Raw genomic sequence first — 20,852 nt, 5'->3', positions numbered from 1 at the left:
CCAACCCTCACCCATTCCTGCAGATTCATGGCTAAGCCATCGACCAAGGAAGCCAGGCAATCCCTGAAATACAGACACTGGGACACTAAGAATGAATATTAAGTTCTTCCAAGATGTCAGGCTCTGTTTTCTGCATCCCTTAACTTATCTGATCCTCCCAACAATCCTGTAGGGCAGGGACTTTGTCTCCATTTTACGGACACACACAGAGGTTAAGGCCCAGGATATTGTAGAAGGTGGAATAATGGCCCCCAAAGATGACCATGTCCTAATGCTAGTAGCCTGTGACTATGCTAACTTATACAGCAAAGGGGACTCTGCAGATGTGATTAAAGGTCTCGAGATGGGGAGATTATCCTAGATCATCCGGTGGGCCCAACATAATCACAAGGGTCCTGTCATGGATTGAATTGTGTTCCCCCAAAATATCTGTCATCTTGGCTGGGCCATGATTCGCAGTGTTGTGTGCTTGTCCACCATTTTGTCATCTGATGTGATGTTCCTATGTGTTGCAAATCCTACCTCTATGATGTTAAACAGGTAGGATTAGAGGCAGTTATGTTAATGAGGCAGGACCCAATCTACAAGATTAGGTTGTGTCTTAAGTCAATCTCTTTTGAGATATAAAAGAGAGAAGTGAGCAGAGAGTCAGGGGGACCTCATACAACCAAGAAACAAGTGCCAGGAGCAGAGTGCATCTTGTGGACCCAGGGTCCCTGCACTGAGAAGCTCCTAGACCAGGGGAAGATTGATGACAAGGACCTTCCTCCAGAGCCACCAGAGAGAGAAAGCCTTCCCCTGGAGCTGGCGCCCTGATTTGGACTTGTAGCCTACTAGACTGTGAGAGAATAAACTTCTGTCTCTTGAAGCCATCCCCTTGCGGTATTTCTGTTACAGAAGCACTAGGTGACTAAGACAGGTCCTTAGAAAGAAAAGCAGGGGCAGAAGGGTGAGAGTGATGCATATGAGAAAGACCTGATTGGGCTTTGCTGTCATTGAAGATGGAAGAGGCCATGAGCCAAGGAATGCAGGCAGCTTCTGGAAGCTGGAAAAGGTTAGAAAACAATTCTCGCCTGGAGCCTACAGAAAGGAGCACAGCCCTGCTGACACCTGATTTTAGTCCAGTGAGACCCACTTTAGGTTCTGACCTCTAGAACTGTAAGACGATAAATTCATGTTGGGCTGGGTACCATGGTCTCGGGGAACATCTAGGTCAACTAGCATTACATAGCTCATAAAGAAAACGTTCCACATTCTACTTTGGTGAGTAGCGTCTGGGATCTCAAAAGCTTGCCAGTAGCCACCTAAGTTACATGTATTGGTCCCAGTGCATTCGCAGCAAAAGCGAATGAAGAAAACCAAAGACACAAGGAAAATATTAGTACAAAGGACTCATGGACCACATGAACCACAGCCTCCACCAGCCTGAGCCCAGAAGAACTAGATGGTGCCTGGCTACTACCACTGACCACTCTAACAGGGATCAAAATAGAGGGTCCTAGGCAGAGCAGGATAAAAATGCAGAACAAAATTCAAATTCACAAAAAGAAGACCAGACTCACTGGTCTGACAGAGACTAGAGGAACCCCTGAGACTACGGCCCCCAGACACCCTGCTAACTCATAACTGAAGCCACTCCCGAAGTCCACCTTTCAGCCAAAGATTAGACAGGCCTAGAAAACGAACAGTAACGCACGTGAGGAAGGGGCTTCTTAGTTCAATCAAGTCTACGAGACCAAAGGGGCAACACCCGTCTTAAAGCAAAGAGGAGAGGGCAGGAAGGGACAGGAAAACTGGACGAATGGACATGGGAATCCAGGGTGGAAAGGGAAAGGGGAGAGTGCTGACACATTGCAGGGACTGCAACCAATGTCACAAAGTAATTTGTTTAAATTGTTTGAACGAAAAACTAAATTGCACTGTAAAGTTTCACCTAAAACACAATAAAATAAAATAAAAAATAATCGTGTTGATTTAGGCCACTGAAACAGTAGGAAACTGCACAGATACAAACCCGGTAAAGGCAGAGTCCAGCTCTGACCCCTGGTCACCCCAGTCCAGGCCTCCGTCTGAACCTCCTACTGTACCACCTCTGCAGAATGACATCAAAGGTCACCTGGTCCCCTCTCCCGCCTCCAGACCGAACGGCCTGCATAAGTCACGTTTCTTCAGCCCCTCGTGTGCCAAATGGGAATGCCATCTGATGCCTGGCCACTGTCACCCGCAGGGCAGGTATGAAAACCAAACCAAGTAACCAAAATAAGACCAGCTGCCAACTCATGGTGACCCACATGTTAGAGCAGAACTGTGTTCCACAGGATTTTTCCAGAAATGATTTTCCAGAAGTGATTTTCCAGAAGTAGATTGCCAGGCCATTCTTTTGTGGTGCCTCCAGGTGGATTCAAACCACCAAATTTCTGGTTAGCAGATGAGTACAAACCATTCCCACCACCCAGGAGCCTTCCAAATGAGGCAAAGCATTCTGTAAAATGTGGGGAGATACCACGCAGGAGGAGGAATGGAATTATCTGTTGTTTTCAAGAATAAGCCCCAACTGAGCACGTAGGCCTGGTCCAATGTGATGGGGGCCTGGGAGCACAGTCACAGCCCTGAAGTGCTCTGAGGTGGAAGCTATGAGAAGCCAGAGATGCCCCTGGCTGGGCTGGGCAGGAAGCCTTCCTGGAAGAGGCATTGAAACAGCAGGAAGGCTGGCTCCTCCAGCAATTGGCCAGCCCTGCTGGACATGGCACAGCAGGGTGGGCTGAGGACTGGGGGGACTCACCACTCAGACACAGATCCGGACCCTCTTTCTGCAGTCACTTTCAGCTCTGGCCAGGCTGCTCACAGCTCCTACGCCTCTACAGACAGCAGCAGCGTGAACAAGCTGCCTTGGACCTGAGAACACGGCTGGACACAGACAGAGGTGAGAAGCCCTCCAACATCAAGACAGGGAAGAACCAGGGCAGACAGCCCTTCTGAGACCCGCCAGCCGCGGCCTGAGTCCCACAGCAGGAAATGACAGGAACAGCCCACCTGCATGCTGGCTTTTCCAGACCCAGCCACGCTGAGCGTGGGGGTCTCTGCCTTGTGCCTGCTCAGAGCCCCTTCCTGGATCCCCTCGCCTTGAGGGCGGCTCTTACAGTATTCTCGGTCACTCCTGCGTGTGTGCAATCTCTTCCTAAGTGGACTGAGCCCTAGCACCTCAGGCCCCCGCTGGAGCCTAGCACGCAGCCAGGACCAGAGGGACGAATCACCTGATCGGCTGGCCCGCGCACACCTCTTTGCACAGCCTGCTCATTCCAGGCCGATGATCAAACTGGTGCCACATGTGGGCAGAAGCAAACGCCAGCTCTCCAGGCCCGAGCTTGGCTGAATCAATCCTGTCCTGACATTGTCCCCAAACACCCACTCCCCTTAAAGGGACCAGGTCAACCTCGTGATTAAAATGTCAGCAAGGACCACTTGCACGGGTGGTGGGGAAATGCCTGATGCCTGGGCTGCCTAAGCCCTCAGCCCCCAGGGAGTCAAAAAACCCAGAGAGAAGTTAACTGTGGGGGTATTTTCATACATTTGTGCTATTAAATGAGTATGAAAAAAAACAAAACCAAAACCCAACAATCCCAAACCATGTGGTTTGATTTGCCCATTTGAATCTGGTAGAAACGTGGGAGGATTTTGTGAGCAGACCCGGTGCACCCAGGAGGGCACAGTGTTCCTCCGTGTGAACACGAAGGCTCTTCTGAACATGCCTGCAGTGCAGCCTGGAGTCCAGTTTGTTTCTTTTATTTAATTCCCGCAGGAACACATCCTGCAGGATTATAACAAAAATATGCAGGAAAAAATAATTCTACATCCATATTTACTTTTTCGGCAGCTTTCCAGGGATGCGTTGCGAGCGTGGAGCAGAGAGCAAAGCCCAGCCGAGGTATCAGCATTCCCTGCCATGTCCCTCTGCAAATGTCTCGATGGGGCTGTATACGCAGGTGCCCTCCGGCTCGGCAGCAGCCTCCTAGGGAGCAGGCACTGCATCCCTGCCTCCTTTTTAATTCTTTCTTGGCCCCTCCTGCTTTTTCCAAAGAGCCTAGCTGTCCTAAAGGGCACAGACTCTGCACATTTAGGACTTAGTAGATATGACAATGAAAGCAAAGTGAAGGATCACGATTCAAATCACAAAAACCGACTACTTATCAGAAATGCAGAGTGACTGCTAATGGGTTACTTTTCAGGGTGATAAAAACGTCCTCAAATTAGTTAGTGGTGGTGGCAAATGGTTTGTGCTAGGTAGTCACCCAAAGGTTGGTGGTTCGGAAGAAAGGCCTGGTGACTGTTTCCATAAGATCACAGCCATTGAAAACCCTATGGAGCACAGTTCTACTCTGACCACATGGGGTTACCACGAGTCGGAACGGACTGGATGGCAATGGGTTTGGTTTTTTGTTTTTTGAACGGCTGCACAACCTTGAGAACATACTAAAAACTACCGAATACTTTAAAGGGTGAATTTTATAGTATATGAATTATGCTGTTGTGTGCCATTGCGTCGATTCTGACTCATAGCGACCCTATAGAACAGAGTAGAACTGCCCCATTGAGTTTCCAGGGCTGTAACCTTTATGGAAGAAGACCACCAGGTCTTTTCTCCCACGGAGCGGCTGGTGGGTTTGAACTGCCAACCTTCCGGTTTGCAGCTGAGTGCTTAACCATTACGCCACTGGGGCTCCTATATGAATAATATCTCAATCAAAAAAAAAAGAAGCAGAAGAAGGAAAGGCAGGGAGAGCCTGCATATTACTGGGCTTCGCACTGGAAACGCTGGTCTGAATGGGCTGGGAATCTGCATGTTTAACAAGCTCCCCAGGTGAGCCTGAGGCAGCCCTCACAGGCCGACAATTGCCCTACGGCAGTGCGCACCCAATCACTGGGGACCTTGCTAAAGCGCAGAATCTGATCCAGCAGGTCTTCGGTGGGGCTCGAGATTCAGCAATTCTAAAAAGAGCCTCAGGCACCCATGCAGCTGGCTCAGGGCACAAGAGGGGCTGCTCCCAAACCCCACAAATCTCTCCCCCAGCCCAGCCCACTAAGTGGTGCTGTTACGGGCCAGCAACGTGCTTCCATCCCCAGATAGCAGAGTCAAGGCAGCTGCTAGGAGCCGGGCATGGGGCCCCACTCCTGCTCTAAGCCACGTCCCTGGGGCAGCTGCCCTGGGGGACTCGGGCCGGCTCAGAGTCCTCCGGGCCAGGCCTGCAGGTGGAACCAGAACCTCACAGCCTCAGAGCTACAGTTCAATGGACCCTCTACCCAGGCTGGGGACCCCAGTGCCCCCACTGCCTCCCTCGCCCACCTGCCTCCCTGGCCTCTCATCCTTCTACAGCCCAGCCATGGCCTTGCAGGAACCTGGGGCTGCTGCTGCATCCCTGGGGGCTGCTGTGGCTGCCAACAGCGCTGGGTTGGTTAGATACCTGGAGGAGAAGCCCCAGGTGAGAGCTGGAGCGTGCTTTCAGGAGGCCCCATCCTTGACGAGAGGCTCAGAGCGAAGACTCCTGCCCTCCTGCCCTGCCACCCTGCGTTCTTCTCCCCAGGAAGGGCCACACTCTGGCAGGAATGACAACCGCTGGTGTAAAGCTGTCTGATCACTCGTCAAACCCAAACCAGACCCACTGCCGATGAGTCGATTCCGACTCATAGCGACCCCATTGGGTTTCCAAGGCTGTAAATCTCTATGGAAGCAGGCTGCCACATCTTTCTCCCGCGGAACCACTGGTGGTTTTGAACCACCAAGCTTTCAGTTAGCAGTTGATCGTTTTAACCACTGGGCCACCAGGGCAAGGGGTGGGGGCTGTAAAATTCCCAAAGGACAAGGGCAGGGTATACTCTGCTCAGTGCCCCCAGGGCGCTCAGCCCAGTGCCTGGCACCTGCAGGAGCTCAGGAGCAGCTGCAGAATGGCTCAGAATTAAACCTCGTGCCTCACAAAGTAAACTGTCGCCTCGAGTGGCAGGCTGTCCCCTGAATCTAGCCCCCCCACCACACTGTCTGCCCCACCTGAGACCACCCTGTTGGTGCACAGGGGGGGCCTGCACGTGGGAGTGTCCCTAGACACACAGACACACAGATACACACAGGCACAGACACACACACACACCCCGCAGGAATCCGTGAGAAAGGAAGGAGCAAGTTGGAGCAAGAGAGAGCAGAAGTGTGGTGGATGCGTGTATCTTACTATGCATCTACATGCCGATAACAAATGAGGCATGGGGCCCCTGGAATTCACCCCTGGGTTCAGGACCAGGCAGCAGGGCACAGAAAACAGTGACACCATGAAGAAGCAACCCCACCCCTCCCTGGACCAGAGAAGCTCCTGATCTGTGAGCATCTGTCTGGCTTGCAGTCTATACAAGCTAACTGGGTGGCTGTTTTTCAGGAGCCTCCTGCCCCTGCCTAGAGGTTGATGGGTGGGGCCTTTGTCTCGGTGTCAGAAAAAAGGCCCATCCGGATGAGGGAGCTCAGGGGGGACCTTGGGGAGCCCTGTCAGGTCAGCCCAGCAGACCCACAACTAACCGCACTGCTGAGTCCTGAGCCCAGCAGCACTGATGGCGTGTACACCCACCTCGGTAGCCACAGTCCAAGGAGAGGCTGCCCAGGCATGACAGCAGATAATGAGACTCCTGACTCTACAGCCAGAGGCTCCCTCTTGGGGTCCTTTTTCTGAAGTCCAGAGAAGAGTTGTGATTGGGTGCTGCCACCCCAACCCCATGCTGCCTGAATGAGAGGCAGGATGAGGGGGAGGCAAAGGGCGCCCCCAGGCCCAAAGCATCCTAGGGGCTCGAGATGGGTCAATGTCCCTCATTCCACACATCTCTCCCAGTGCTCCCTCTGCAGGCTGGAGTGTTTTAGGCCGTGGTTTATATAATTTAACGCTAACCAGAGTTCTTTGAGATCCTCTGAAAGCTATAAACGTGCTGTCAACAGCTAATCAAAGAAGTGCTGCCTCCCTTGAAAGATCCTGAGCGTGACCCAATTGGAAGCCTCTTCACTAGGAAACGGCTTTTCCTTGGCTGGGCCCCGCGACCTGCTTGCAGGTCCCCGCAAGTGGCTAGGGGGTGGAGGGCTGAGGGGGTGCAGTGGGAGGTGACATTCAGAGACTGTCTCAGATCCAGGGAGATAGGGGCAGGCCCCATTTCTTCTGGGACCCTCAGCCGTCTAGATTCCAGGACGTCTCTCTCCTGGAAACTCATGGCATTTTCCTAAACATTCCTGTGCCCGAGAACTCTGGGGGTCTGGTTAAAATGCAGATGCTGGTTCTGACCGTCTGGGAGAGGGTCCAAGAGTCTGCATGTCTAACCAGCTCCCAAGGGACCACTGTGCTACTGGCTTGAGGTCCTGCACCACCCCCGGCCCCAAGCCCGGACGCACCCGGCAGGGGCTAGCTGCAAAGGATATGAATGTACCAGAATCTTCACAGCGGCTCTCCGGATGGGGTGGAAGGGGCTGAGGATGTACAGGGCGTTGGTGGCACTGAACCGGAAGATGGTCTTGCCTTTATTCAGCACGATGAAGGTCTGTGGACAGAGAGCGGTGTCAGGTGAGGGGGTGGCCCCTGGGCCCTGTGGAGAGGCTGGTGGGGAGACGCTGTTGGTTTGGAGCCCTAGTATCCTGGCTGTGGGGCAGGGGGAGGAAGAAGAGAGGGATTGGGGAAGGGATGGGGGGAGGGGAGCAGCCAGCATAGGGCTCCATAGACCCCTGTTGTCTCACCCACAGGGAGAATGGAGTTAGATGTAGGGGAAGGTCAGGTTGGTTGGGATTTCGTTTCAAAATTACGGTTCCTGACAAGAAGGGGCCTTTGGCCTTTCATGAGCCCAGCTGTCATCATATTGTTGTTATGTGTCGTCCAGTCGATTCCGACTCATCGTGACCCCACAGGACAGAGCAGAACCGCCCCACAGGGCTTCCAAGGAGCGGCTGGTGGATCTGAACTGCCGACCTTTTGGTGAGCAGCCTAGCTCTTAACCACCAAGCCACCAGGGCTCCGCTGTCATCATCGCAGAGACCAAAAAGGCCAAGCTGACTGACGCTTCCTCCTTCCCCTTCTCCGTTGCCTGACCCCTCCCTGCCCTGCAAGGCTTCCCCACCAGGCACAAGGGGACAGGATGGGGGAGAGGGGGTCAAGGGTGCAGGAACAGGCATGAGGTAAATGTACACGCGTTCCCAACTCTGTCTCCTGAGTCCAGGACTGATGACAGGCCCACCCCAGCCCAGAGCAGGCTACCCAGAGTCTCCCCTGGAGGAATCATGAGCAGCCCAAGCTTGCAGAAGGCTCCGTCTACACAGCACAAAGGGGCATGGGAGCAGACACTGAGGCTGGGCCGGTGCACACCAGGTGGAAGCCGAGGTCAAAGGCAGCCCTGAGGATGGAGTCTGCCCCACCTGCCCAGGCCCCATCTGCCCAGGCCCCACCTGCCCAGGCCCTAGCTGCCCAGGCCCCGTCTGCCCAGGCCCCATCTGCCCAGTAGTGTGGCAGGCACCGCTGAGGTGGGCCCAGCTCTGGAGTCTGGCTTCTCCAAGCATGAAGCTGGTGGTACAAGTTCCATTTAATCTGGGCTGACCAGACATATCAGGGCTCAAAGTTCTGTCATGGAGCCTCTGGGGGTGGGGGGCTACGGCTGTGGGCAGCGTGGTCAGGGGTCAGCAAGGAGAGTCAGAAGGTTAAGACGCCACAATCACCCTAGGGCCACTGTTATAGCATTGCTGGTGGACACAGGGACAGAAGAGAGAGAGTTCCTGACTCCTCCCAGGCTGAACTGCCACCAGCTCTCAAATGTCCGGTCCAAACCTGAGCCCCCGCCTGACCCATGACTCCCGCCTGATCCCAGCCAACTCCAACCTGATGGCCACCTACTCTCTGACCACCAGCCATGGCCTTAACCCCAACCCCAATGCTTACGTCCAGCTCTGACCAACCATGACCTAAGCCCACCTACCCTGACTAATCCCAACTATCAGCCTCACCTGCCCCCAGCTGTGGCCCCAGCCCCTGACCTTGGCCTTACCTGAGTCACCTGAACCAGGTGGAAGCCTGGGAGCAGGACCAGGTTCCAGGCCGCCTCTCCGACCTTTGCAAGCGTAGCGGGGGGCTTTCCCTTCCCATGGTCACACGCACACCCACTCATGCTTACACGTGTGTGCACAAGCGTGGCAAACACGAGCACAGGCCCGCCCTCAGCTCTTGGTCTCTGACCCTCAGTGACACGCTCGGCGCCGGGTGACACAGATGCAGCGCTCACACCTGCCGCGTGCTCACACTCACTGTCACGCGTGTCACACTCACACTGTGAACACCGACCCGCCTGCCTCTCGAAGGCATCCTCGGCCCGGGAATAACCACAGTCAGGTGAACGCCACAGTCCTCCTCAGACCAGCCTGCTGGGGGAAGGCCGCACCCCGAATTCAAACCCGCCTTCCTCCAGCAGTGAGGCCTGGAAGTGCGGCGGGCTGGGTGGGGGGACCAAGCTACCGCAGGAGCCCCGGGTGCACGTGGATGCCCATGAACAGGGTCCTGAGAGGCGAGGCCAGGACAGGGGTCTGAGACGGGGTGGGGGTTTGCCTCCTGGGTAGACATCCACCTGGGAGGGAGCCTGGGTCACGCTGCCCCAGTCAAAAGGCCACCTCCTCTCCCAACACCCAGGAGGGACGGGGGCAGAACTACCCCACCCCAGCAGACCTGCCCTTCTACCCTGTCAGACTTCCCACTGGCCTTCATGGTCTCACTGTCCCCTACAAAGCCCCAGGGAGGTGCTCTGCGGCCCCGGCCTGAGCCACCCAGGCCCAGCCGAGCCCTGCGAGTTCTCTGTGTTGCCAGAGGAGAGGGGCATGGGGGGTTCATGCTGCCCTCAAGGAGCAGGGGACCCACATGCTGTGCCCTGGGGTCCAATTCACACACGACAGGGGACCCAGAGACATCCTCCAGGGTGAAAATCTAACCACAGACAGCCCCCACGCAGCTCCTTCACAAGGAGGCAAGGCTTCAAGTGCGGCCACCCCTCTGGGTCACAGCACCAAACCAACATGTCAGAACTCCAAAATTAAGGTGATCGGAGTCCAGATCACCAGGGACTCACTCCCCCAAAGCCCAGGGGAGCCTGCCCAAACAGAGCCCACGTGGAGCAAGGGCCTCTCCCCGTCTGCTGTGTTGGGCAGGTGGGAGGCTGCACCTAAGGGTAGGCGGCTTCACCTTCTGGGTGCTGTAGAAGGGGTCCAGGTCCTCCAGGGGCTCCCCGATGAGCTCGCGGGGCGGGTTGCCATAGAGATCGGGCAGCTTCTTGGAGGCCTGCAGGTCCAGCTGAGGCTGGGGTGTCTCCTCCTCCGGCAGCCCGTCGCGGCTCTCCTGCGAGGCGGCCGAGCTGCGGGCTTGCTTCTCTGCCATGCGCTTCTCGATGGCCGCCAGGGACTCCCGGGTAAACCTGCGGAAGCTGTCGGTGCCCCGAGGTAACAGGAAGTCTGCCATCTTCTCATCCTGCTTCTGGGGCACAGGCTCTCCTCACGCTGCCTGTGGGGTGGCTGGAAGACACAGACGCGGGGCATGAGGCTGAGCGCAGGGCTGGGGGCAGGGAGAGTTTGCGCTGGTGGACAGACAGACAGACAGACAGACACCGTTTGCAAAGATGCTCCCAGAACACAGGCTCCCAGCCTTCTCGGCAGCCACAAGTGGCCGACAGAGACCTGGATAAACCCAGAGCCTCCTCCCTTTCCAAACACCCCAAAAGCATGTCTGGACGCAACCGGGCACGAGTGAGCGTGTCACAGAAACACCTGCACTCAGCGCCACTCCACACGAAGGGCAGCGCTCACACCTTCTGGCTCCTTAACTAGGATCCCTCGAGACACTTCTCACAGGTGCCAGCCACCCTGCACTGACGTGGGACGGGCCTCAGGGCCGGGGCGGGCCTGCCACCTTTTTATCCCAGACCCCCGGCAGAGGTCCCGAACAAATAATGACTGAATGAATGATGGAGACCACGTGGGTGAGGGGGAAGTGCCGCCCTCCCCTCAAGCCTGTCCCTTCCACAGGGATGGCGCTCAGAGGACCCGGGAGCCGCGCCCAAACCCCCTTTCCCTAACAGGTTCCCAGCCTGAGTGATGGGCCAGAGGGTGGGGGGCATTTCCGGGGGCGGGCACCCAGACTTCACGTGGGGCACACGAGGTGCCAGCGTCTGACTGGAATGTGGCAATTGATGGGGCACCTGTGGCTGCCGTTCGAGACCCAGACGAATCCCGTGGGTTTTCAGAAACAGCTGGCTAACAGCCTTGGAGCCGCCGTCCAGATGTTGGCTCCCCAGTGTCCACAGCTGGAGCGGAGCCTGGAGAGAGGGTGGCAGAGGAATCCCACAGCCCAGCACCCACTCAGCTCCAAAGATGGGAAATGCTGACAGGGGGCCCCTCCTCCCGAATCTGTGCAAATGAGACAGCCAGTCTCGAGTGACAGCAGAGCCGGAAGATGGTGAGACACATCGACTAGGACATCAGCTGGCTCCCGTGTGTGACGCCAAGCTGGGAAAATGTGGCCCCGGTGGCCTCCAGGGATCCAGGGCCTGGTGTGAACATGCACAGCCTGTGACACCAAGACAGAAGAATGTGCCCCCGGACGGCCCCACCAGCACAGGATGTGGTACCAGCCAGCAACGATGACACCAACCCGGAGCAAGGTCGCTAACCACCACATCAAACCCGGGAATGGCCAGGCACCAGCTCAAGAGGGCGAGGTGGGTGGACACCTGTTGGACATCTCTGCCAGGTCAGAATCCCTTTCCGTCAACCAAGGGCCAGCTCTGCCTTGATCTTACCCCTGAGACACGTCACCAGTGACCCCAGTGAGCTGCCCTTGTCACTGACCCCCGTACACGGCCGGTAAAGGGCCCCAGCCCGAGCACCACGGAGGGCTGTGAAGGTGGCAACTGGCCAATCAACAGGTAAACAGTGAGCAGACGCAACCCAGCCAGGCCTCGGAAGGGCACCTCTGGGCAAGCATGGAATGTGCAAGGGAGGAGGGAGGTCCCGAGACCAACTAAGAACTTGCCGTCCACCCCCAAGACCACGGCCCTTCCCGAAGACCACCCTGCAGCCAAACCACCGACAGGCCCACAAAATAAACACCCGAGAGGAACATGCTCCTTAGAACAATCAACGATACGAGGTCAGAAGAGCAATACTCGCCCAAAAGCAAAGGTGAGAAGACAGGAAGGGGTAGGAAACCCAGACGAAAGGCAACGGGGAACCCAGGGTGGAAACGGGGGAGTGCTGGCACATTGTGGGGAACGAAACCAACGTTATGGAACTCTTTATGTACAAACTATCGAACGGGAAACTAGTTCGTTCTGTAAACTTTCACTGAATGCACAACCAAAAATTAAAAAGGAAAAGAACATGCCGTCCGTCAGCGACTTTCTCTTCTGTTTCATTCAAGTTAGAGGAGCATCTTTGTTGAAAATAGCAGGTGAGGGAGTGGATTCCCGTTTTATGAAAGCGCTTCCTGTCTTACCTCCATTTCTGAGTGAACAGAGATGGCTCTAATGCTGTCACCAACGTGAGAGGTGATTTTGTTTTCCTAGCTGGTGGGGGCTTGCGTCATCTTGAACTTTCCTCTGTGCATTCCTCCTTATTGCTTGAATTCTTTATGAGGAGTTAGTAGTATTTTTTTTTACAAAAACAATAGTCATTCTTCTTCTTCTTATTTAAAAAACAAGCCAGCCTGGATGACAGCAGATTCTTTGCAGGGCAGCACTCTCTGCTGTGAGCAATGCCTTGTTCTGTAAATCGGGAAGCTTGGAATTAACTCCTAAAAATAGTGTTCTCTGTCTCACTGCGTCCATCTGCGCCTGTGTGCCTGTGAGGGTTCTGCCGCTACGTGTGTGCCCAGGGACCTGGTACACACCGGCAGTGTGTGCTCACACCTGTATGTACTTCTGGACGTTTGTGCTATGAATTTTTTTTTTTAAATTTCTACAGAAGAAAACTATTCATGCAGACAGGTGCACATAAGTGGATGAGTGGGTGGATTTTCACAACCTGAACACACTGGGTAACCAGCTCCCGGATCAAGAAATAGATTGTTCTTAGGAGTTCCTGGATGGTACAAACGGTTAATGTACTCGGCTGCTGACGGAAAGGTTGGTGGTTCGAGTCCACCTGGGGCACCTTGGAAGAAAGACCTCTCAATCTACTTCTAAAAAATCTGCCACCAAAAACCCTATGGAGCACAGTTCTACTCTGACACACATGGGGTCACCATGAGTCAGAACTGACTTTAGGACAACTGGTTAGCTACCTAGACGGGTTTCCCTGCAGTCCCTCACCAAGGGTAACTGCTCTCCTATCTGTCAGCAGCACTGCTTAGCTTTGCCTGTCTGTGTATTTCAGGGGTTCTCAACAGACCACTAGTAGGGATGGGGAGAGAATTCAGGGAAAATTATATCTCATTTTCATTAATTTCTAACTGAAATTCAGCATTTCCTTCAACAGACTTGAGTATTAGCAGTACCTGTGACCAAAAGAAACCGCAGGTATCTCCACATCCCATTACAGTTATCGTGGGAATTTGGAAATGTAATGGATGTTCCTCACTACTTCAAAATTATAGCACTTATTGGACCTCCTGCTAGATCTTATTATTGATAAAGAAGCACTCATATTACTCTATCAAAAATTCATCTTTAAGCATTGAAAGCTGTATTTCAATATAATTGGATTCCTTTTTAATCTCCCGTGTTTTGTCTTGAGAAGTGAGATTCTGAGGCGGGCTTTGCCTTCTATGACGAGTTTAGGGGCGGTTAAGACCCGGCTTGGTCCCTGCTCAGCTGCTGACGTGGAGGACCCTGGGTAAGCCTGTCCCCTCTTCTACATCTGAGTTTCCTCCTCTCTAGAACAAGGGCGAAGGATGAGGTGACCCCGAGTCCTTTCTGGGACATTCTGACTGTGTGCCATAGGAGTGGTCTCAGCTTCTGCCCTAGCCGCCGGCTGGCTCTGCCTCACCCAATGTCCAGGTCCTTTCTGGGCAGGGATGGAGCCCAGCACTGAGGCTCTCCTCACTCAGTGTCCGGGTCGTTTCAGGACAGGGATGGAGCCCAGCACTGAGGCTCTCCTCACTCAGTGTCCGGGTCGTTTCGGGACAGGGATGGAGCCCAGCACTGAGGTTCTCCTCACCCAATGTCCAGATCCTTTCTGGGCAGGGATGGAGCCCAGCACTGAGGTTCTCCTCACCCAATGTCCAGGTCCTTTCTGGGCAGGGATGGAGCCCAGCACTGAGGCTCTCCTCACTCAGTGTCCGGGTCGTTTCTGGGCAGGGATGGAGCCCAGCACTGAGGTTCTCCTCACTCAGTGTCCGGGTCGTTTCTGGGCAGGGATGGAGCCCAGCACTGAGGCTCTCCTCACTCAGTGTCCGGGTCATTTCGGGACAGAGGTGGAGCCCAGCACTGAGGCTCTCCCAGGAGGGAGCCTGGCGTCGGGACCCCAGCCTGCCCCGCCCTTGTGCCTGACAGATTCCACTCTGCATCCTGCTGGACCCGGGGGGAGACATACAGGCACCTCAAGGAGCCAGGCCCGGGTCTCGGAGGGTGGGGGGCTGCAGGCAGAGACCAGAGGGGCAGGTGTCTGGCTCACACGTCCAAGTACCACCACACCCTCCCCACTCCTCCACCTCAAGCCCTGACTGTGGGCCCTGGGCCCTAGGGAGGGTCTTAGCCCAGCTGGCCTCCAGCAGAGTCCCCATACCCTTGGGGCTCAGTGGCTTCATCCTTTAGGGACCTGGCCTGGCAGGGAGGGGTGTGGGCCACCTGGGAGCTGCTGAAACCAGACTCCCGATGAAGTCCCTGCTCCCCTGTGCCAGGCAGCCTCAGGTTCCAAAGTAAACCCGCCAAGGGTGCTCTTTGTCTCTGGGCCCAAAGGTGGCTCAGGGTGGGTGGGCAGGATCCATTTTCTCCCTTGTTCTCCTGCGGCCTGCACCTGGCTCAGCTCTGCCCTTCCTTCAGCAGCTCAGGCCCACGCCCTGCGATGGTGGCCAAGCTGGGCTCCAACTTGGCTGCAGAGCTCCCAGGGATGCAGGGTGGGGAGGGCTTGGGGGTGGTCTGAGGACGTGCTCAGCCAGCCGTACCCCTGAGGCCTGGGAGGTCAGGACCCCAGCTTGTCAGGGGGGACCCACCTCTGGCAGTGGAAGGATGCAGAGGAAAGAAGCCCTGAACAGGGGCTGCCTCGTGCAGCTCCAATGTGCCGCGCAGGCTGGACCTGACTGTATTTTCAGGCCACCAACTATGCTCTCTCCCCTCACCTAGGACAGCTTCTCCATCTGCACCAGCTTCTCCCCAGGGGTGACTTCTCCCAGCTGACTGCTCTGTGGGCCAGTTTCCCCTGTCCTGTGGCTCTAGGACCCCAACTCCATCCTGGCCCAAGTTTATCCGTCTGCTTACTCACCACAAGTCTCCTGGGCTCTGGAACTATTCGGGGTAACGGGGGATCCTCCTTCTCTAACCGGCTCCTGCTGACGGTGGCCTCCATCCCCTCGCCCCACCCTACGTCGCTGCCTCTGTGCCCAATGCTGCCACCCTGAGACAGGCGTCCTCACCCTACTAGGGCCATGGCAGGGCCCCCAGGCTCCCACTGCCCCCTCCCTCCTTCCTGTCATCTCACACGTGTGGATCCCACCACTCTCCCTGCCCCAACTTGGACCGGTGATGCAGTCATCTAATATGGTCCCCACCACCTCACCTCCTCCAGGACACCCTCCCTGACTGACCCGGCCTGCAGTGACTCCCCTCCTCTGTGTGGGGAGGCTGCGCCCACACCCAGTCCTTGTCCCCTTCCTGGGCTTGGCTAGGCTGTGATAGCCCGTGGGGTGAATCTGGTCTCCTCAAACAGCTGGGAGCCCCTTCTTAGGGCTGGGAAGGGTCAGCCCTGGAGACTGTAGGCACAGGGACTCACATCAAGGCAGACATACCACAGGGGAGAATACTGACTAGTCACACCCAAAACTGGCCCTGCAGGCACAGGGACTCACATCAAGGCAGACATACCACAGGGGAGAATACTGACTAGTCACACCCAAAACTGGCCCTGCATGAGGCACACAGCTGGTGCTCAATCAATGCTGGCTTCAGTGCATCCCATGGGACAGAACAGTCTTGTAGCCCAGAGCGCAGCCGTGAGTACTCCAGGGCAGGGAGGGATGTGAGGCGACCAGCTCGGCCAGGTTTGCTCAGGTCTTTCCTGGTTTTAACACTGGAAGTGCTGCATCCTGGAATGTCCTCAGTGCAGGACACACCAGGACAGCTGGTCAGCCTAGGCGTGAGGAGAGAGCCATCTCCAGCCTCCTCCCTCCTCCTCGTGCACTCCCTTCGCCCTCTCCCCTCCGGATCCTGAAGGCAGGCACACTCCAGGGTCACACTGAGTCACATCTGCCATTTGGTCGCCTTGGAATCTGAGCCTCAAACCCAACAACAAGGAATATTCTCTGCTTGCAAATTTATGCAAAGTGCTCCGTGGAGGTGGTTCCCAGCTTCCTGGAAAACCTGTGCTGACTTCCGCAGCTCTGGGCTCCTCCCACCTTGCAGTCAGGGTGACCCCGGGCAGGAGCACCCACAGTCTGAGCATTCGGTCCCCCTTTGCCCTGGCTGCATGGCACTCTCCTTCTGCCCACACTTGGCCCCCGCGCCACGGCTCAGGGAGAGGGTGTGGGCGCCCCCTGCAATCAGAGCTCACTTCCCAGGTGGAGGTTAAGGGCACCTGCTGCTCCGAGGCCCTGGTCGCACTCACAGATGAGCACAGGGCCCCGTGCCCTCCATCCAGGTTGACGGGGCATGTCAAGAAGACGATCCGGGGATGCTGGACAGACACCACCAAGGGACCACTGGAGGACGGAACTGAGGGGAAGACTGACAAGCTGGAACTTTACCCCAGGCTTCCAGCAGTTGAGTCGATTCTGACTCAGGGTGACCCCCTGCGCGTCGGAGCAGAACTGTGCACCATCCGGTTTTCAACGGTCGATTTTTCTGGCGTAGACTGCCAAGCCTTTCTTCCGAGGTGCCTCTGGGTGGACCTGAACCTCCAACCTTTTGGTTAGCAGCTGGACATACTGACTGTGTGCACCACCCAGGGACTCCATCTACAGGGTCCAAAACACTGGGGCCCGAGCGGGCTCCTCTCTCACTCCGGGGCCCTATTGCCTGAAATCCCCGTTAGGACTTCTAGTCTTCTTTTATAGCAAGCTCCTTTCTTCCCGGGGGAAAACCTGTTAACTAACATCTTAACTCATACTCATCCTACTAATTGATTGAATATTTAATAAGCACCCACTGTGTACATGGTCCTACACATCAGTTCACAGAATACTTTCCTTCTGTCGTCTTGGGAAGAAAAGCATCCGGGGTGGTAAGAAAACGCGGACAAGCCCTCAGCACGTATCCGGGCCCTACCACTTACCTGCTCCGTCACCTTGCGCACGTTCGTTGCTACTTCTCTACCTCCAGTTTCCCATCGATAAAACGGGGTTAATAATGGTACCTATTTCACAGGGTGGTTGCGATACATAGAGGAATTAATACAGCACCGTGTTGGGCACACAGGAAGCGTTCAATGTCGGTCGCTATTATTATTATAGCAGATATTACATTACTGTTATTCTCCTAAGAGATCCAGCTCAGAAGGCCCTTTTCTGAAAAGGGCAGCCTGCCCTGCCTGGCTGGGCCTTCCCTGCTCCGTGTTCTGGGTCTCCTCTGTACCCACTCCATCACAGGGTAGACAAACTCCCTTCCAGGTCTGCCTCTCCCTTAGCTTGTGACCTGAGGGCCCGAAGCCGGGCCTAGCACAGCAGAGGCGGCCATAGGGCCTGCAAATGAATGAATGAATGAATGAATGCCAGATGAGCCTTCCTTGCTCAGCTCCTAACACACTCTCTGACCTTGGACCTCAGTCTCCTAACTATAACACGGAATGTGCACCGGATGAAGGTGAATTCCTGCACGCCACGGGCCCATGATGTGCCTGGCCCTGCTAAGTGCTGCCGTGGGCCACCTTACTTCATCCTTGCAACAGTCCTATGAAGAGGAGTGATTATGATCCCATTTTACAGATGGGAAATCTGATGCTAGAGAGGATAAGTAAACCTCAGTCTGCATGATCCCAGGGCTGTGACGCAGCCACTGTGCGAGATAGTCTCCCATCTTTGAGGGCAGAGAGCTGGTAGAAGGGTCTTGGCTTATTTGCAGCCTGCCCGCTGAGCGAGCGTGCCTGTGATTCCCACTCCAAAGCTAGTAGCTGGCCCCAGGCAGCCTCCTCTGAGGCTGGTCCTCCCTCCACTGCAGCCCTGCTAGGAAGGTGGGTCTGTGCCCTCATGGGCAGATGCCACAGGAAGGCCTGGCCAGTTTCCACCCCACCCAAGTAGTCAGCAGTTTCCCTGAGCTGTGCTGTTCAATATGGTGGCCATGCACATGTGGCTACTGAGCACTTAAATGTGGCTAGTCCAAATTCAAGGGTCCCTGGAGCCCTGGTGGTGCAGGAGTTAAGAGTGGTTAGGAGTTGGAATCCACCATGCACTCCCTGGAAACCCTATGCGGCAGTTCTACTCTGTCCTACAGGGTCGCTGAGTTGGAATTGACTCAACGGCAACGAGTTTGTTTTTTTGGTTTGTGTGGTGCAGTTTGTGCTCGACTATTAACCACTGAACCCACCCAGCAGAGCCATGGAAGAAAGGCCTGGCAACCTGCTTCTTGCAGAGATTAGAGGCAAGAAAACCCTAGGGAGCAGTCCTACTCCGTCACACATGGGAGGGCCACAGGTTGAAATCAACTCAATGACAGCAGGTTTTGTTTTTGTTTAGTCCGAATTCAGGGTGCTGTTGTAAATCAGACACTGGATTTGGAAGGCTTAAGGAGCCCTGGTGGCTCAGTGGTTAAGCGCTGGGTTGCTAACCCAAAGGTTGGCGGTTTGAACCCACCAGCCACTTCATGGGAGAAAGATGAGGCAGTCTGCTCCCATAAAGATTGCAGCAGCCTTGGAAACCCTATGGGGCAGTTCTACTCTGTCCTACAGGGTCACTATGAGTCAGAATCAATTTGACCGGCAAGGGGTTTGGTTTGGTTTTGAAAGCCTTAGTACAATAAACACAAACGATTTCATTAATAATTTTTTTTAATCTTGATTACATGCTAAAATGATATTATTTTGAATATGCTGGGTTAAATAAAATACATTAAAATTAATTCCATCTGTTTCTTTTTACATTTTAAAAGGTGGCTACTAGAAAATTTTAAATTGCATAAGTGACTTGCATTTGGGGTTGTCTGACATTTCTGTCTGATGGGGCTGCCCTAGAATCCCAGCCTCCAGGCCCTAAACCCTTACAGAGGTCCACCTGCTTCGGGCTCAGGCTAGCCTCTGGGACAGAGGCAGGGGGTGGGAGGGGGGTTGGGGCTGGGTTGGAGGTGAAGGGGAGCTGTCCTCGGCTGACCAGAAAGGGGCCACCCTGGTTCTGGCCGTGGCTGTGGGTGGTGAGGGGGCTGGAGCTTCTGGCTGGGATGGCATAAGGGGGAGGGGACACCGACAGTGTGTTTCAGGATTTCCCTCCCGCCCAGGCAATTATCTGCACAGTCCTGGCTCTCCGGGGTAACTGCCCCTGGACAAAGGCTCAGCGGGGCTGCCAGCTGGTGCTCGTGGGCTGGGCATTCAAGTCCCTGCTCCCGGATCAAAGGCACACAGGCACACCTCTGCACCGGGCCTCAGCTAACTGGCCCCCTGCAGACTCTGCTCCTCAGAGGCTGCACAGCCATTAACCCTGTCCTGTCTGGAGCCGGTCCTGGGGAGGGGGCAGCTTGAGGGGCATTCCTCCTCCGTTCCCATCCCTGCCTCCAGCCATCTGGAGAAGTCCTGCAGAATCCCTCCCAGCCCTCCTGCAGAACACGCCCACCCCAGAAGCTAGGGATGCCCTCATTTACATCCATTTGCATTTCATTTATTCTGACTCCCAGGCTGAAGCCGAGGCTAATTTAGTTGGCAGGAAAACCCTGCCCGCTGGCGCTGCTGAAACTCCCTAGGCTGGGATCACACGGGGTCCCTGAGACTGGACCACTCCCTCTGGAGGTGGGAGGCTGATGGGAGAGCTGAGATGGGAGATGGCCACCCTGTTCCCCTAAAGGGGCTCCAAGCCCCACTGCTTTTTCCTTTCCTCCCCCTTCACGCTATAAGCATAGGCGTCAGGGACCTGAATTCCGCTAAGGCCTCTCAACGAGTGCTCAGCAGGGTCAGGTGCCAAGCCAGGGGAGTTGCTAGCTCCCCAGGTCATTCTGGGGGCCCCTCCACAAGGCGCACAGCGCCTCCTGCCCCAAGACCCGAGTCTTCCTTGTCCCCTTTACCAGCCCATGCACAGGGTCTACACTGTGTGCTGGGTGGCACTGAGCTGTCGGCACCTGAAGATCCGGGTCTGTCACCAGTGGTGCTCCTGACCCAGACCCAGGGTCCCTGACACCGCACGGTACTGCAACCAGGCCAGAAGAGTGCCCACCTGGGGCCCAGGAAACACCCGCACGGCAGTGATGTAGGAAATAATATTGGAGTTATTATTCCCTCTCCTTGAGCACAGAGAATGTGACCCACCTGGAGCTGGGCTCACAAGGACTCACAAGGACACACCAACTGGGCTCTGAGGTGTAGAGACAATAGCTAAAACAACCTGGTAAAATGTCTTTTAGGGAAACTTTCACATAAAACCAATCAAACAGAACACAAAAGACTTTCTACTCTAATCTTTTTCTATTAGCATTTAGTGAATAGAAATTTGTTGGACCAATGAAGACCCTTCTGATTGTCGTTATTGAAACCT

The 20,852-nt window shown here is 55.3% G+C and overlaps 1 protein-coding gene across 8 annotated transcripts in view; it reads right to left on the bottom strand.

Moving 5' to 3' along the window:
• The window catches only part of SCN5A (sodium voltage-gated channel alpha subunit 5), a 95,311-nt gene extending 84,756 nt beyond the window's left edge, over nt 1–10,555 (bottom strand). For all 8 annotated transcript variants that reach the window (XM_004377313.1, XM_004377315.1, XM_004377316.1 and 5 more), the window contains exons 1-2: nt 10,227–10,555; nt 7,439–7,557 (exon numbers count right to left, since the gene is read on the bottom strand). In XM_004377313.1, the coding sequence (XP_004377370.1) occupies nt 7,439–7,557; nt 10,227–10,499 (392 nt within the window). In that variant the 5' untranslated portion in view covers nt 10,500–10,555. The remainder of the gene's footprint in view (nt 1–7,438; nt 7,558–10,226) is intronic.
• Nucleotides 10,556–20,852: the final 10,297 nt, after the last annotated feature.

The sequence above is a fragment of the Trichechus manatus genome, unplaced genomic scaffold (genome assembly GCF_000243295.1).
Source record: "Trichechus manatus latirostris isolate Lorelei unplaced genomic scaffold, TriManLat1.0 scaffold00049, whole genome shotgun sequence".
Classification (NCBI taxonomy): domain Eukaryota; kingdom Metazoa; phylum Chordata; class Mammalia; order Sirenia; family Trichechidae; genus Trichechus; species Trichechus manatus.
Note: the sequence above shows the minus strand (reverse complement) of the source record. Positions and strands in the feature narration are given on the sequence as shown.